General features: G+C 33.4%; 1 protein-coding gene across 3 annotated transcripts; it reads left to right on the forward strand.

The window, feature by feature from the left end:
* Positions 1–6,847: 6,847 nt before the first annotated feature.
* On the forward strand, positions 6,848–16,177 carry LOC105142383 (uncharacterized). 3 transcript variants are annotated; one of them, XM_011049985.1, is made up of 21 exons: positions 6,848–7,285; positions 7,527–7,615; positions 7,770–7,879; positions 7,975–8,029; positions 8,911–8,999; positions 9,314–9,380; positions 9,462–9,524; positions 9,731–9,901; positions 10,055–10,148; positions 10,233–10,312; positions 10,424–10,499; positions 10,838–10,881; positions 11,554–11,621; positions 12,281–12,366; positions 12,454–12,611; positions 12,695–14,030; positions 14,141–14,424; positions 14,774–14,971; positions 15,057–15,213; positions 15,625–15,948; positions 16,001–16,177. In XM_011049985.1, the coding sequence occupies exons 1-20, from the start codon at positions 7,174–7,176 to the stop codon at positions 15,921–15,923; spliced, it is 3,636 nt and encodes a 1,211-aa protein (XP_011048287.1). In that variant the 5' UTR covers positions 6,848–7,173; the 3' UTR covers positions 15,924–15,948; positions 16,001–16,177. The 3 variants fall into 3 exon arrangements, 2 of the variants coding, with proteins under 2 accessions (XP_011048287.1, XP_011048288.1); XR_845550.1 differs by lacking the exons at positions 15,057–15,213; positions 15,625–15,948; positions 16,001–16,177 and adding an exon at positions 14,617–14,710 and having other exon boundaries at positions 14,774–14,862; XM_011049986.1 differs by lacking the exons at positions 6,848–7,285; positions 7,527–7,615; positions 7,770–7,879; positions 7,975–8,029; positions 8,911–8,999 and having other exon boundaries at positions 9,364–9,380; positions 9,796–9,901.
* The last annotated feature ends 583 nt before the right edge of the window (positions 16,178–16,760 follow it).

The following is a 16,760-nucleotide window of genomic DNA, read 5'->3' on the forward strand; positions in this document are numbered from 1 at the left end:
GATTAGCTCTCCTTCGTGACAAGTACTCAATTAAGAAAGTGTACTTGCTCGTTTAGGTGGAGCTGGTTATCGGACTCTTAGTTCGCTTCCGCATCGGCGTTCTCGAACGCTTGTTTGTGGTCTTGGGAAAACCTGGCCGTTCTTCTCCACTTCCACTCCCTCTAGACTTTTGGTTGGGGCGGGGCCTTGCAAGCAACCTTAATTCATCATATCAAAGGGTTTGATAGTGGACTGACTACGTCTGATGAGAGTGAAAGCCAAAGGAAAAACCTAAGGATCTCACCGGGAAGTGGAAATCTTTGAGTGTACCGTCAATTGGGTTAAGATGTGGCTTGAGCAGCTTTACTGGTACCACATGGTAGCTTGCTTTAAAGCCTGATGCGCAAGTCCAAAAGCTCTTCGATGGGTCGGTTGTCAAAACTTCCATCATTTTCATTGATGATTTCTAATTTTTATAAGTAAAGTACGACATTCTATGGAAATATGTGTTTTGACATCGTGTCTTCTTCGAGGGTTGTTTTATCGGCCACCCATATTGACAGATAATCCAATAGCTTTTCCAAGCTGGATCCTGGGAGGTCTCACAGGTCTGATTTTATTATGGCTCCGGTGACTACCCAGAAAACCAAAAAACCATGACGTATTTTAGCGCACCTGAGTGCATAAGCCCAACAGCTACAGGGGCGAGCCATGAGCGAATGAGCAAGTAGGGGGCGTTTTGTCTCAGCCGTGGGAAAAAAAAAGAGTTCTTTTTCCGAACGAACGGATTCAGTGGGGAAGGACATCGTATGTGCTATGTCGGACAAGCTCTATTAACTTTCCCTTATCACTGATGATTGGCCAGCTGATCTTATCAAATCAATTCCCCAGGGCTGCACACTTGAACCTTTTTTTAGGTGCTTTGATTTTTTTGTTTAATTTTACTATTTGGTTTTTTTTTTTAATTTCTGACTTTTTTCTTTTCAATTTCATCATTTAACATTATATTTAATTTAAATAAGTTTTCATGAGTTGATTTACTTTGTTTTTTATATAATTACTACTGTATTGGATAAAACATTTTGTTATTTTATTGATGTTTGATTATGTGAATGTTTATTTTTATTGTCATATTTTCATATTGTTCAAATTGTCTATGAACTCACCAGATGGAGTCACTTTAAACTAACCTTCACATTAATTTTGTTTTTTAATGGAGAATATGCTAGCAATGCCAATCTTTTTTGCATCAAAAGGAATTAATTTGACCTATAGGGCAACACATACTAACAATCTAGATCCAACTATAATTTTTATCTCCCATAAACCATAAACTAAACTAGGACAATGGAAGCATTATGATTTACCGATGTATATATTTTTGTTTTATGATCAAAATTAAAAAGGTGTTTCTAAAGTTTGTACTGGCCAAGCAATAAGGGGTTATAGAGCATCCATCAGCCTAAGTTACTGTTCAGTCAATACCTCATCAAAAAGTTATATTTGAAATTTGTTCAAGTAACAGATCATTCAATTTAGTAATCTTAATAGATCATTGAAGTTGTTATAATGGGGGTTATATTAAATTTTATTTAGACGTAAAAAAAATATTTGTGTTGTTAATTTATTTTTTAAATATAAAAAATTTAAATTATATAGAAATTAACCTTATATGATCTGTTTAACTTGGCATGTTTAAAAACAACCTGGACAAACTACTGATAAAAATATAATTTAATTAAAACAAATAAAGATAATATCTTTTTTAAATACTAAAATGATAGCATATTAAACCGATCTGAATCAATTCAAATCAGCTTGTCAGATCTACTATCCAAGTTCATAAGACCTTAATAATCCTATAGAAACACTCGAGTCAATCAACTAAACTAGTGATCCAGGTTATGAGATTAAGATAACATCATAAAAAATAAATAAAAATAAATTATAAAACCCAATTCTCAATTAACACAATATCTTAAATTATAAAGCCTAATTCTCAATTAACATAATATCTAAGGATTAAATTGAAAAAAAATCAAATAAAAAAGGAAACAAAATTAAAACTTGATTTAACTAACCTAACTCGTGAGTTGAGTTATAAGACTATGATAATACCATAGAAAAAAATTAAAAAAATCATGAAGTCTAATTACAAATCAACATAATATTTAAAGCGTAAAATAAGATATAATAATAATAATAATAATAATAATAATAAATAACAAAGAAAATGACAGAGTCAGCTTGGATTAACTTGTCAAACCCAAGACAACAAATAGAGATAACTCCATAGAAAACAAATAAAAAAATTATAAACACAATCAACTTAATGTTAAAAGATTAAATGTAAAAAATATATTTAATTAAAAAGGACAACAAAAACTCAAGTCAACCTAACTAACCCATAAAACTCGCGACTCAGGTTTTGAGACTATGATTACCCATATCAAACAAATAAAAAAATAATTGTAAGCAAATAAAATAATAATTTGAATCTCAATTTTCAATCAACCCAGTAAACCATTGTAATTCTATAAAAAAAAATTAAAACAAATTATGAAGTCTAAAACCAACAAACTTATTGTTAGATAATAAAATTAATTTTTTTTTAATAACACATGTCCTAGAAAATGTTGATGATTAAAGTGAAATTGGCATCGACATTTTATTATTCATTAGTATAATGAAATGCCAACACCTTTTATTAATATCCAACTGTTGTTAATGTATTTTTTAATAGATTTTTTTAATTGTAAAAGGATTGATTTGATATGATTTTATCGACTTGGTAAGTTCAAAGATAATTTTGATATTCAATAAAGATATAGTTTGACTTGAAAAAAGCAAGATGATATTTAAAAAAAATATTAAAATAATGACATATTAAATTAACTTGAATCAACTTGGTTTAACATTTCAAATCCACTTTCTAGGATAGAAGACTTTGATAACCTTATATAAAGGGACAAAAAACTAGTATTAAGCTTAATTCTCAATAAATTTGATGTTGAATGATGAAATTGAAAATAAAATTCAACTAAAAAGATAAATTAGGTTAACATGTTAAACTCAAGTCATGAGACTGAGATAATTTCATAAAACACCAATAAAAAATAATCATGAAGTCTAATTCTCAATTAATCTAATATTGAATGATGAAATTAAAGAAAAACCAACTAAAAAAACTTAAGTCAACCAACATAACTCGTAACCTGGATTATAATACCACAATAATTGCATATAAAATAAATAAATAAATTATGAAGCTTAATTCTCAATCAACCCAACTCAGTGTTAAAGGATTAAACTAAAATATAATATAATAAAATAAAAATAAAATAAATAACTCGAGTTAATTCAGGTTAGCCTGCCAAACCCAATTTAGGAGACCAGAATAATTTCATAGAAAAAATAATAAAAAATTATAAAGTTCAATCTTCAATCAACTCAATGCTAAATGATAAAATTAAAAAAAAATCAATAAAAAAATAATAAAATTCAAGTTAACTTTGCTAACCTATAAAACTCGTAATTCAAGCCATAAAACTGTAATAACTCCATATAAACTGTAATAACTCGTAATAACTCCATAACCTATAAAAAATAAGTATGAAGTTCATTTTCTAATCAACATAACTGACTCATATGACTTGTGATTTGAAACATAAGACTAAGATAACTCGGTAAAAAATAAATTTAAATAAATTATGAAGATTAATATCTAATAAATTTAATATTAAAAAATATTTTAATTTTTTTTTAAAACATCAAAATCCTTGAGGACTATAGTAAAAAAAGCTTTGGCATTTCAAATTTTTACAATAAAATGCCAAAGCGTTTTAGTACAAGTTAATTTGTTTTATTCCTTAAACCTAATTTATGACTAGAGGTTACATCTAAATTTTGATAAATGGATAAATTATAATAAAGTATTATATCCTTTGCTAAATTCAATGCTTGAAATTCATTAACAGCATGTTTGGAGATTTTAATGAAATCTTATATTTGAAATTACTTTAAATATTAGAAATTAAATTTTAAATGGAATTTAATTTTTAAAAATGATATAAAAAAATCATATGCCTCTAATTTACAACACTAAATAGGAAAAATTAATGTTTAAACTAGTCATTTTAAAATATCTATTTATCCATTGTTTTTAGAAACCTTTGAAGAAAGAATGAGACGAAGGTGATGATAGTAATATAAGAAACAAAATAAATTAAATTTTATCTTTTAAAATATATGAATTTAATTTATTATTGATTAAATTAAATTTAAATTAAATATTATAATAAAATTCATTGTAGAAAAGTAAAGAAATTAATTCCGAACATCTGAAAAAAAAAACAAAAGGATGCTAGTTTCTCTTCCCATTAAAACAACGGGCCTACCAAAAAGTGAAGGCTCTCCACAGAACCAAGTCAGGCCTTGAGGCATGAATAGTTGCTGGGCGTGTGTTCATGTCTCCTACGGCCAGGCTTTTATCCAAGATGCACTGCTGGGTCTTAGCCTACAGATGACGTTAAGTCACCCAAGCTCAAACTTCAAAGTCCATCATGTACTCGACTCGAGCTATAAAATCAGGAGTCCACCACCCTCTCTTTTCTGTTTTCCCCTCGATTCAAAACTTTACCGAAGATTGATCGACAAAGAGATGCTAATAAGTAGTCGGCAGTGTTCGGGATGCCGTTAAAATTATATTTTTTAATTTATTTTTTTAAATTGTTTTAATGGGTTAATGATGTTAAATATTTTTTAAATAAAATTAAAAAATATTATTTTAATATATTTTTAAATTATAATCATCACCATATTTTCAAATGCCCCGTTCACAAGTATCCCAATATCTCAATGACTAATTACAATGGGAAAGAGCTTGTGGAAAACGGCTGAAGTCGGTGGAAAACGGCTAAGTCTCTAGACATGAATGATTTTGAAGACTTAATTTGATAACGACGAGGATAATGATGAGGGGGCGATAATAAAAGTTATAACAGTAAATATTCAATTATTTGTACGAAAGAAAATATCCTAGATTTTAATTTTATTTTTTAAAATTTAATAATTTAAAATTTAAAATTATTGAAAAACTATATTATTATTAATTTTAGAATTTATAAAATTAAACAAGACATATATAAACGGTTAAAATATCTATATTAATAATAATAAAAAAATTACATTAGGACATTCATTTTTTATATTAAAGAAAATATCTATATTAATAAAAAAAAAAATTACATTAGGACATTCATTTTTTATATTAAAGACATCTACAGATATTCCTTATTCCCATGTCTTGATCCATCGATTGCATCAGCACGCTTTTGGACGTTGTTGGAAAGTATTTTAATGCTATATTTACTGCATGGAGCTGGACTATATAAAAGAAAGACTGAGGTAATAAAATTAATTTTAATTTATAATACATCAGTAAATTATTTATTTTAGATTTGTTAATTGCTAGTTAATGAAAATTTATGAAAATAAATAATTGTATTATATTCTTAATTTATTTAATTTATATAATACATCAGCTTACTTATAGTTCGATTCAAAACTTTACCGAAGATTGATCACAAGGAGATGCTAGCTAATAAGTAGTCGGCAGTGTTTGGGATGCCGTTAAAATTATATTTTTTAATTGTTTTAATGTGTTGATGTTAAATATTTTTTTAAAAAATTAAAAAATATTATTTTAATATATTTTTAAATAAAAAAAACTTTAAATTATAACCATCATCGTATTTTCACATACCCCGTTCACAAGTATCCCAACATCCCAATGACTAATTACAATGGGAAAGAGCTTGTGGAAAACGGCTGAAGTCGGTGGAAAATGGCTAAGTCTCTAGACATGAATGATTTTGAAGACTTAATTTGATAACGACGAGGATAATGATGAGGGGGCGATAATAAAAGTTATAACAGTAAATATTAAATTATTTGCATGACAGAAAACATATGAGTTAGATTTTAATTTTATTTTTTAAAATTTATTAATTTAAATTTTATAAATTTTAGGGTTACTAAAAATCTATATAATTGTTAATTTTAAAATTTATAAAATTAATTAAAATATATATAAACTCTCCAAACATCTATATTAATAAAAAACAAGAAATTACATTAGGACATTGATTTTTTTATATTAAAGACATCTATAGATATTCCTTACTCCCTTGTCTTGATCAATCGATTGCATCAGCAAGCTTTTGGACGTTGCTGGAAAGTATTTTAATGCTATATATACTGCATGAAGCTGGACTATATAAAAGATCGAAGAAATCATCGTTTTTGGAACGTGAAAGCCTTTTGATTCAAGAGCATATAACTGTGTTTTTCTTTCAAATTATTTTTTTATTTTTTTGATATATTAAATATTAAAAATAAATTTTAAAAAATAAAAAAATATTTAAAAAAACAGGAAGGTGGGTTTTCTGCACCTCGTAAAGCATGGCGTTCTTGCCTTTTTGCGTCTTGTGGTCACGTCCAGGAATGTCAAGAAATTAGCACTAATAATTCTTCTTTTCATGATAATAATCTTAATAAATGTTTTAGAAATAAAAAGAAAGACTGAGGTAATAAAATTATTTTTAATTTATATAATACATCAGTAAATTATTTATTTTAGATTTGTTAATTGCTAGTTAATGAAAATTTATGAAAATAAATAATTGTATTATATTTTAAATTTTTTAAAAATATTTATGAATCTTTACTTGAAATATTTATTTTAAAGTATTTCAAATATTAATACAAAAATTTTACTTATAATTTTATAATTTATTTTTACTAGTTTATATTGTATTTTTTTTGGTGTTAAAAATACATTTTTAAAAACTGTTTGCTCTTACACCGACAAATCCACCCCGGACATCTATCGCCAGGACCCTGACACACACCCCACGATCCGATGTACCGTGCCCCCGCTTTCTCACACCTACTAACCGACACTCTCTCGTATGTGCCACCCCGCCACCCTCCCTTTCACTCTTCCTTCAGATTCCAAAACTGTAAAACCAAAACTGAACCATTAGACCCACACACGCACTCAGCATTAATCGACAAAATTCCCCAGCTTCACCGATTCGTTTCTTCAAAAAATCGCTTCTTCTTCTGCATGTGAATGTGATTCTTCGATCTAAAAATCTCTCATTTTGGAGGTGACGCCATCATCATCAATTAATGGAGGCGATACTGGCATGCGCGTTAGAGTACACGCTCAAGTACTGGCTCAAATCTTTCTCTAGAGACCAGTTTAAGCTTCAAGGCCGGACAGTGCAACTTTCTAATTTAGGTAACTTTCATTTTTGTTTTTGCTTTCTTAATCGTGATTCATTCATTCTGGAAATTCTCGTATTTTGATTTAATGAGAGAGGAATCCTAAGTTATTATTCTTTTTTTTTTTTAAATGAGAGAGGAATCCTAAGTTATTATTCTTTATTTTTTTAATTTTTTGCTAGGTTAAATCTGGAATTAGAATTTTCTCGTCTGTTTAAGAAGAAATTTTGGATTTGATTTTGATTTTTTTTTGTAAGAAATAAATGGAGACGCTTTGCACGCGAGTATGGGATTGCCGCCGGCGCTGAATGTGACAAAGGCGAAAGTAGGCAAATTCGAGATAATTGTAAGTGTTTTCCTTAGCTATTAATGTAATTAAAATTTTTTGAGGCATTTTGTGATTATTTGTTGATTAGCAGTTAATCTTAGTGGTGTAAAAAATTGAAATGTTTATTTTTTATGGGCTTAACTATATTTTTCTTTTCTTCCCCTTTTCTCAGCTTCCGTATGTAAGTTATGTACAAGTAGAGCCGATTGTTATTCAAATTGATAAGCTCGATTTGGTCTTAGAGGAGAATAGTGATTTAGATGGGAGCAGCAGTCCCAACAGGTAATGTGCTTTTGTTAGGGTTTAATTTTTGAAGTGATTGTTATGCTATTGGTTCAAAGTTAAAGATTACTTGTGTTTACTTTTTAATGTTGCAGTTCGCAATTGTCTGGTGGTTCCAGCAAGAGTAGCGGTTATGGATTTGCTGATAAGGTTAGGTGACATCTTGGGTGCGATTGCATTTTATTTTTGATATTTGGAATTCAGTGACTGCAGCCTGCATCTTGAAAATCTATTTTTTCTCCAAGCCCCAATTTGTGCCAAATTCTCTATATGAAAGGCCTGTAACTTGTTAGTATGTCAGAATTGAATTAGGACATGTAGAAGAGTCTTTCTGGTGCAAAGAAAGAGTAAGAGGACATGAATTGCAGAAACTAATCTCATAAATACATGGACTGTTCTGACGCTGAAACTTTTCTGAGGTGAATTCTACCATAAAATAACCTACTAAGGCAGTGAACGGACAAAAAATATTGAAATCGTCAAAGAAAGGGGAAGGCAGAAAGTGAGCATAGTAGTTTCTCATCCTCAAACCAGTGTTTCTGTATTGGCGCACACACACAGTCCTTCCTTGGCAGTTAAAAAATGATTTATATATAGTTAAATGAGGAATTGCTAAAAATGGAGCATTACCAACCTCCTTGATAAACATGGATTTTCAAACTATAATGTGTTAAATGATTAACCATTGCACTGACTGAAGTTTTGAATTAGAAAGGAACTTAATGGAATGGATTGATCTAGCTGCCCTCCATTATTTTGAATCTGACACCTAATGAATTCAGTTTTGAATTTGACATGACCAACATGAGTCATGTATCTCTGCATATATGCGCTGCTCTTCCGTTGCTTATGATTTGTATGCGTGCAGGTAATTTGTATTAGTATGAAACATATCTCAGTATATATGTCTATAAGAGTTTGGATGAAAGTGTTTATGCACCGTGGCAACCCAACAATTTTTCTATCGTATTTTATTACATTCAAAGCAATGTAGACATTTGGATTCAACAGTTTGCTTTTATCATTACCAGATTGCAGATGGAATGACCATTCAGATTACCACTGTTAATCTTCTACTTGAAACACGTGGGGGTGTTCAACGTGGGGGAGGGGCTGCTTGGTAAGTTGTTGTCTTCTCCCTCATTATATAGACATTTGGGAATTAATTTTTCTGTTTATATAAATGCAAACATTCTATATTTTTTTATTTATCCCAGCTTCCTTAACTGCCGTTGGCTCTACAACGTTTTCAATATAAAATACTAGCTGTTTAATGATGTTTACATAAGGATCATATTTTTGTTTGAATTAACCTTGGCATAATGTTTTCATGATTCACGGAAATCTTAAGTGATGCAGTACGATGTTCCATTTTTTTTTTATTTTTTTGAGAGAACTTGGATGGACACTTATCTATATCTTGTCCATCTCCAGGGCTTCACCACTGGCATCAATTACTATACACAACCTTTTCTTATATACCACAAATGAAAACTGGCAGGTAATTTTGCTGCAGCCTCTTAGCCTCAAACCTTGACCGCTTTCTTGTGTTTTTATTTTTTTTATTTTGTTTATATTACAGGTAGTAAACCTTAAGGAAGCACGTGACTTCTCCACTAACAAAAAGTTCATATATGCATTCAAGGTAACATAAAAGCTTTTGACAATACAGTGATGCACATAATTTAAATATTGTGTATCAAAGAGGGCTTTTCTACTGTTTGTGGTAGGGGTGAAGCCTGTAGCGTGGCTTATTTACTTAATGAATTTGTGAGGTAGGACTGTAGGAAATGTGTCTTCTGCTTGCTTTATTTGAAGCATCTAATCGATTATGCATTCTTTCCTTGATAGAAACTTGAATGGGAATCTTTATCTGTTGATCTCCTGCCTCATCCTGATATGTTCACCGATGCCAGTTTAGCTCGTGCTGAGGAGGGAGCCTCCCAGAGAGATGATGATGGTGCAAAGCGAGTTTTCTTTGGGGGAGAACGTTTTCTGGAAGGAATATCTGGAGAGGCTTATGTAATGTGAATAATAAGTTTTAAAGTAATTTTTTTTAATGATTTTTTCTTTGCTCTGGACCACAGAGCAGTGTTATCGAGTCTTTTCCAGATTCACCTGTGCTGTGCACTGACTGTGGTCGAATATATTTCCTAACTTGTTAATTTTTATCAGATCACAATGCAGAGAACTGAACTAAACAGTCCACTAGGGCTTGAGGTTCAGTTACATATTCCAGAAGCCATCTGCCCTGCATTGAGTGAACCAGGTATACTTTAAATGTTTTCTTCCCATCCATTTCTTATATTTGGCATAAATGCAGCAAGTTGGTGACATAGTAATGTTTGAGCAGGACTACGTGCTCTACTTCGCTTCATGACTGGGTTATATGTGTGTCTTAATAGAGGAGATGTTGGTCTACAGGCTCAGCAGGTTTATAGTTGTCCTTATTCTTACCCCTTTCTCTACCATTTTAAAGTTTAACATGCCAAGATGAGTCTCAACTAAGTGCTCTGCTCTATTTTTCTCTGTGAATCCTTGCAGCGATCTACAGAAGCAGCAGGATGTTCTCTAGTCTCAATTGTTGTTGACCACATATTTCTCTGCATCAAAGATGCTGGTTTGTCTGTTTTTCTCTTGTCCTTAACTCAGTGTTCGTATTTAGTTGTATTCTTCTCTTAACATTTTGCTCTTAAATATGCCTGAAACATCAATTTGATTTTCATTTGTGTTGTTTTTTTATCTGTCTATGGTACAACATATGACATTCTGTTTCTTAGAGTAAAATAACATATCTTATGAGTACATATCTCTTGACCCACGCCACTTGTGGGCTGCATTTGTGGCCCAGAGTATGTGTAGAGGAGAGGATATGCAGCCAGAAACACATGATAGTTTTCTTTCTTGCTTGTGCTTTCCACCACTCAAACTTTGCTAACGTTGGCAGTTTGCTTGCAGAGTTCCAGCTTGAACTTTTGATGCAGTCTCTCCTTTTTTCCCGGGTATTGTCTCATTCCTTAAAAACATTGAGCTTTAAAACAACATTTTGTTTCTTTGTTGGTCCCATTTTCTTGTGGGTTATTGATAATCTATCATGTCTTAAGAAACCTTATAGCAACTGTGAGTAACCTTTCCGTCTTTAAATCCTGCATATGGTTTTTCTCAAATCATAATTAGGATTGAATTGAGTTAGACATTCAACCTTCTAATAAGACTATTCTCTTTGCCGGTCCGAAGTTTTTAGTTTAAGAATGTATTTTGTTTATCAAGTAACCTAAGAAGAAGTTAGATCTGATTTCTATTTTTCTTGAGAATGTGTTTTTTTAGCTCTCAAAAGAATCAATATGAGATAGCTGGAAATCAGTTGAGCTGTATAAGATAGTTGGAAAGGTTGATCCTTTATCTAAATGTTTACTTTCGAAATTTTTTATGTTACTTAGAAGGCAAAAACTTTAAATGCAGCTGTGCGGTGACACGGACTGAAGCAATTCTATTTTGATAAGTTCTAGTGAGCTCTAATGATATTATTCTATTTTGCATTTCCTATCTTAGAAGCTGTTAGTCTGAAATTCTTGAGCATTTTATGTTCTTTGTGCTTCTGAGTATTTCTGTTATGAATTGCATGGTGACGTGATTTACCATTCTGAAATCTTATGCGTGGATGCAACTTCCAGGCCACAGTATCTGATGGAAAAATTGCCAATAATCTGACAAAGGTTATGCTTGGTGGAATGTTCTTGAGGTAAACTTCATTCTTCTTTGTTTGTCATTGTTTAGCACTGGTAAATATCTCTTCTCTTTCGAATAATCTGTTCTTGCGTCGAGTTGGCTCACTGGTCTGGCCTTTTATTTTGTTGTTAGCTGCTGTTTGGAGGATTAGCATTATGCCTGTGGCATTCCATTGTTGTGGTTACCACATATTTTCCTTTTCTATGAACAACATACAGATACAAATGATACAAAAAACTGTATAAATAGAGTGGTGTCATTTCACTTGTATGACAAGTGATGGCTTCATCACTTTCCATGTCACTGGATTGAAATTCTGTATAATTTTTTTTTGTTTTTAATAGAATTCTTCCTTTTGATTTGATTAGCCACAGAGTAGTTTCTATATTAGTTGGTCATCTTTAAATTGGAATGCAGTGGTGGAATGGATAACACCTGACCAAAACGGGATTGAATATTGGTTGGGTCAAGATGACTGTCATGGCATTGGACAGTGCAACCATTGTTTATCACCTTTTGACCTTTTTGTTTTTTCTTAAAGTTTTCACATGATTAATTTTAGACCAGATGAAAAATGGCCTTCTTGGGCAATAAAACAACAGGGACTTGATTTTGAGTTGATTTGATCATATGTAGCCGAGTTTAACGACTTTGTAAACTGCTGAAATGTAGGGACACCTTCTCACGCCCTCCTTGCACTTTACTGCAACCATCCCTGCAAGCTATCACAAAAAATGTTGCACGGATTCCTGATTTTGGTACTATTCAATCAAATGAATGCGTTTCTGGTTAGGACTGAATATAAATCATTAAAGTTGATCGTGCTTATTTAATTGTATTCACAGCAAAGGATTTTTGCCCTCCTATATATCCTCTGGGAGACCACCAGTGGCAGAAAAGTGTTGGTATTCCTTTGATATGCCTCCACTCTCTTCAGGCTAAGCCCTCGCCAGTTCCACCATGTTTTGCTTCACAAACAGTTATCACATGTCAGCCTCTTACGGTATGCATCGATAATCTCCGTAGTTGATGTTTTTTCTTCTTTTTGTACTCTCTTCCAATCACCATTTCTCGTCATTTGCTCAGATTCACCTTCAAGAAGAATCATGTTTGAGGATATCTTCCTTCTTAGCTGATGGCATTGTTATCAATCCTGGGGATGTGTTACCTGATTTTTCAGTAAATTCCTTGGTAATTGTTCTCAAGGAATTAGATGTTATTGTTCCGTTGGATGTGAGTCAATCAAACAACCCAACTGAAAATGGAAACTCTACTTTTCACAATGTGTTTGCTGGAGCAAGGCTTCGCATTGAAAATTTGTACTTCTCAGAGTCGCCAACACTAAAACTCAGGCTACTGAAGCTGGAGAAGGATCCTGCTTGCTTTTATCTCTGGGAGGGACAACCAATTGATGCTAGCCTGAAAAAATGGACTACTGGAGCATCGCACCTTACACTGTCTCTGGAAACATCTACCAACTTAAATGGGACACCGAGTTCCAATGGGATGAGCTCAGGCTCATGGAGATGCATTGAACTACAAGATGCTTCTGTGGAAGTTGCCATGATATCGGCTGATGGGAGTCCATTGACAAATGTTCCTCCCCCTGGTGGTATTGTCAGAGTTGGAGTTGCATGTCAACAATATCTTTCCAACACTTCTATTGAGCAGCTATTCTTTGTCCTTGATCTTTATGCATATTTTGGCAGGGTTTGTGAAAAGATTGTCTCAGTTGGCAAGGATAAGAGACCAAAGATAACTAGGAATGGATCTTCTGGTGTTAGGATAATGGATAAGGTTCCCTGTGACACTGCAGTAAGCTTAGCAGTGAATGAACTTCGACTTCGATTTTTAGAATCTTCTGCCTCAGAGATTGAGGGAATGCCTTTGGTTCAATTTACTGGGGAAGATCTTTACATAAAAGTTTCTCATAGAACCCTTGGGGGTGCCATTGTTATTTCATCCTCTGTGTACTGGCAGAGTGTTGAGGTGGACTGTGTAGAGACTGAGGGAAGCTTGGCACATGAAAATGGCATGCTGACAAGTTCTGTTGAAAATGGTTGTCTTGTAACTGCGAATGGATACCCTCAACTAAGAGCTGTGTTTTGGGTGCATAATGGACAGAAATACCAAGCAAATGGTATTGCTTGTACAATCCCATTTCTAGACACAAGCATGGTACACATGATTCCATTAAGTGAACAGGATCAAGAGTGCCACAGTTTAAGTGTTTCTGCCTGTATATCTGGTGTTCGCCTGGGTGGAGGAATGAACTATGCTGAAGCCTTACTCCATCGGTTTGGAATATTGGGGCCCGATGGTGGTCCAGGGGAGGGGCTTTCTAAAGGGCTAGAAAATTTATCAACTGGGCCACTTTCTAAACTTTTTAAAGGGTCCCCTCTTATTGATAATCTAAAAGAAGGTATGGTGCAACCTACATAATTGGTCGGTCATTATTATGCAGTACTGCTTAGGCTTTGTTTTAATTTCCACTTCAGTTGCTGCTGTCTTATCTCTTCATCAATTCTACAGATGGAAGTTCAATAGATGGCAAAGATGGAGTTTTACAACTCAGATTGCCAGATGATGTGGATGTGTGCATAGAATTAAAAGACTGGTTATTTGCTCTTCAAGGTGCACAGGAGATGGCAGGTGGGTGGTTCTTTTACAACAACAAAGATGTGGGAAGAGAAGAGAGGTGTTGGCACGCATCTTTCCAAAGTTTGAAGTTAAAAGCGAAAAGTAGTCCGAAGATAGAGTTGAATGGAAAAGAAAAACCAAATGGAAAACTGAAATATCCTGTGGAATTAGTTACAGTAAGGAACTCTCTCTCTCTCTCTCTCTCACAAGGATTTAATGGTAATAGTGGTTTTGCAAAGCTGTAAAAAACTTTACTGGTAGTGTTGTTCAAGTGGCTTCACTTTTAGTGGGTCTTCTTTTGGGGAATCAATAGATTTCATAGTTTTAGGGTTAACTGGGAGTATAATTTACTTTTGGCAATTTCATAGTTTTAGGCCTGCAGAACTGATTGATTTGGGGGTTGAGACTCTCAGATAAAGAAGTGGAGGATGTGTGTGTTATACTTTCTATTGTTCTTACAAGGTCAGGTGTTGATTAGGCAATATGTGTGGATTCAATTTTTTAACACTGGGATTGTGCCTGTAGGTTGGTGTGGAAGGCTTGCAGACATTGAAGCCACAGGGACAAAAGGGCATTTCTATGCCTGCAAATGGGATAAAGGAAGTTGTGGAGACATCGGGAGGAATCAATCTTGAAGTTCAGATGGTGGCATCGGAGGAAAACATTGATGATGAGATGGCCAATTGGGCCGTGGAAAACTTGAAATTTTCTGTCAAGCAACCAGTAATGAGATACAAACTTCCCTGATATTTGATCAGTGGCTCTTACCTTAAATGGAACCTGACATTTCATAATTTATTCCTTGTAGATTGAGGCTGTTGTGACCAAAGATGAGTTCCAGCACCTTGCTTTGTTGTGCAAGTCAGAAGTTGATGCGATGGGTCGGATAGCTGCTGGTTTCCTGAGGCTACTCAAGTTTGAACGGTCAATTGGCCAGTCAGCCATAGATCAACTTAGCAACCTTGGTACAGTCTAATTGTTTTTTACAAGCTCCTTGTCTATACTTTCTTACACGTTTTAATAAATACACACATAATACTGTCCTATAATTCATAAGTTAGTTTCAAAACTAGAGCGTGGGATTTGGAAGCATGAGAAGTTGTGGTTTAACAGATGTTAGACTGGAAATTGATATGATTGGGATGTCTGAGTTGAGGTTCTTGGCTTGATATGCAAGGACTGTTTAATAGTGGACTAGAGGAATAAAATGTGCACCTGTAACGGATTTTGTGCACAGGCCTTTTTCATTGAGTTCCAGTTGAGGAATATACGATTACGGTTCCTCGGGTTGAGCTTTTCTTCTGTATATGGCTCTGATATTTGCTTTTTACATATTTTGCAAGGCTTCGTATTTATCAATTTATCATGCCTTGCAGGAAGTGAGGGCTTCAACAAGATTTTCACCCCAGACAGGCTCAGCAGGGGTGCTAGTCCTGCCATCATTGCTTTCTCTCCGTCATCGTATCTGATTAATGAAAGCCCACAAACAACCATGGAATCAACAGCAACTTCCCTCGAGGAAGCACTTTTGGATTCACAGGCCAAATTGGCTGCCCTTATTACTGATTTATCCAGTTCAGAATCGTCTATACAGCATCTTGCTGATGTTAAACAACTAAGTCAGAAGCTTGAAAACATGCAAAGTTTGGTGATGCAATTACGGACCAAAATCTGAATGATCTCAATTCCTTGCTGGAATGGTGATGCAATTACGGACCAAAATCTGATGTTAAACAACTCCTTGCTGGAAAGTTTTGGGATACAAATGGATGCAATGGATATAGTACACCGATTCTTTCTTGTATATATATTATAGGCATAGATGCATGATGAGTATTACAATGAGGCAAAATCGAGATATTTTCAATTGTTGTAAAAAATTTTGTATCCTAGGTGACCAGTACCATATGAGTTATAGTTCAATTTTTCCTAGGTGACCAGTACCATATGAGTTATGGTTCAATTTTTCAATGAACATGTCTTGTGCGTCGCATAACTGGTTTCATTTTTGGTGGTTTTTCCTGTCATAACTGAGTTTATATCGACAGCTCAAACCCTGCTGGTTAAATTCTTGGTTACGGAGCTGATCAATTTTTTCTGATTGTAGATATTAGCAGGTTTTCAGAAGCGGCTTCCTGCGGGGAATTTGTTACTAGCGTTGCAGATAGTTTGGTCTGAATTTCATACAGTTCTCTCTCTGTTAGATCAGCAGACATCTCATAAACACACCAAGATAGAACATGCTGCAGAAAGTTTGTAGCTCGAACTGCTTGAGCTTCTACACTTGGAAACCGAAAGTGGTTTTTCTAGATACAGCTAAAATTTGTTTTCCCAGTGGATGGTTAATGGCTAAAAAGCTCTGGGTTCAATTGGGTGGAATCTTGGATCCTTTTGACGATTGTTGTAAACTAGCTCCGACGATTGCTACCCAAAACAAGGAATAAATAATTGTTTGAGATGAGCCGAGATGGAATTGGATTTTTCATTTATGACAAAACCCAAAAAAATATAA

The sequence above is a fragment of the Populus euphratica genome, unplaced genomic scaffold (assembly GCF_000495115.2).
Source record: "Populus euphratica unplaced genomic scaffold, PopEup_1.0 scaffold143.1, whole genome shotgun sequence".
Taxonomy (NCBI): Eukaryota; Viridiplantae; Streptophyta; class Magnoliopsida; order Malpighiales; family Salicaceae; genus Populus; species Populus euphratica.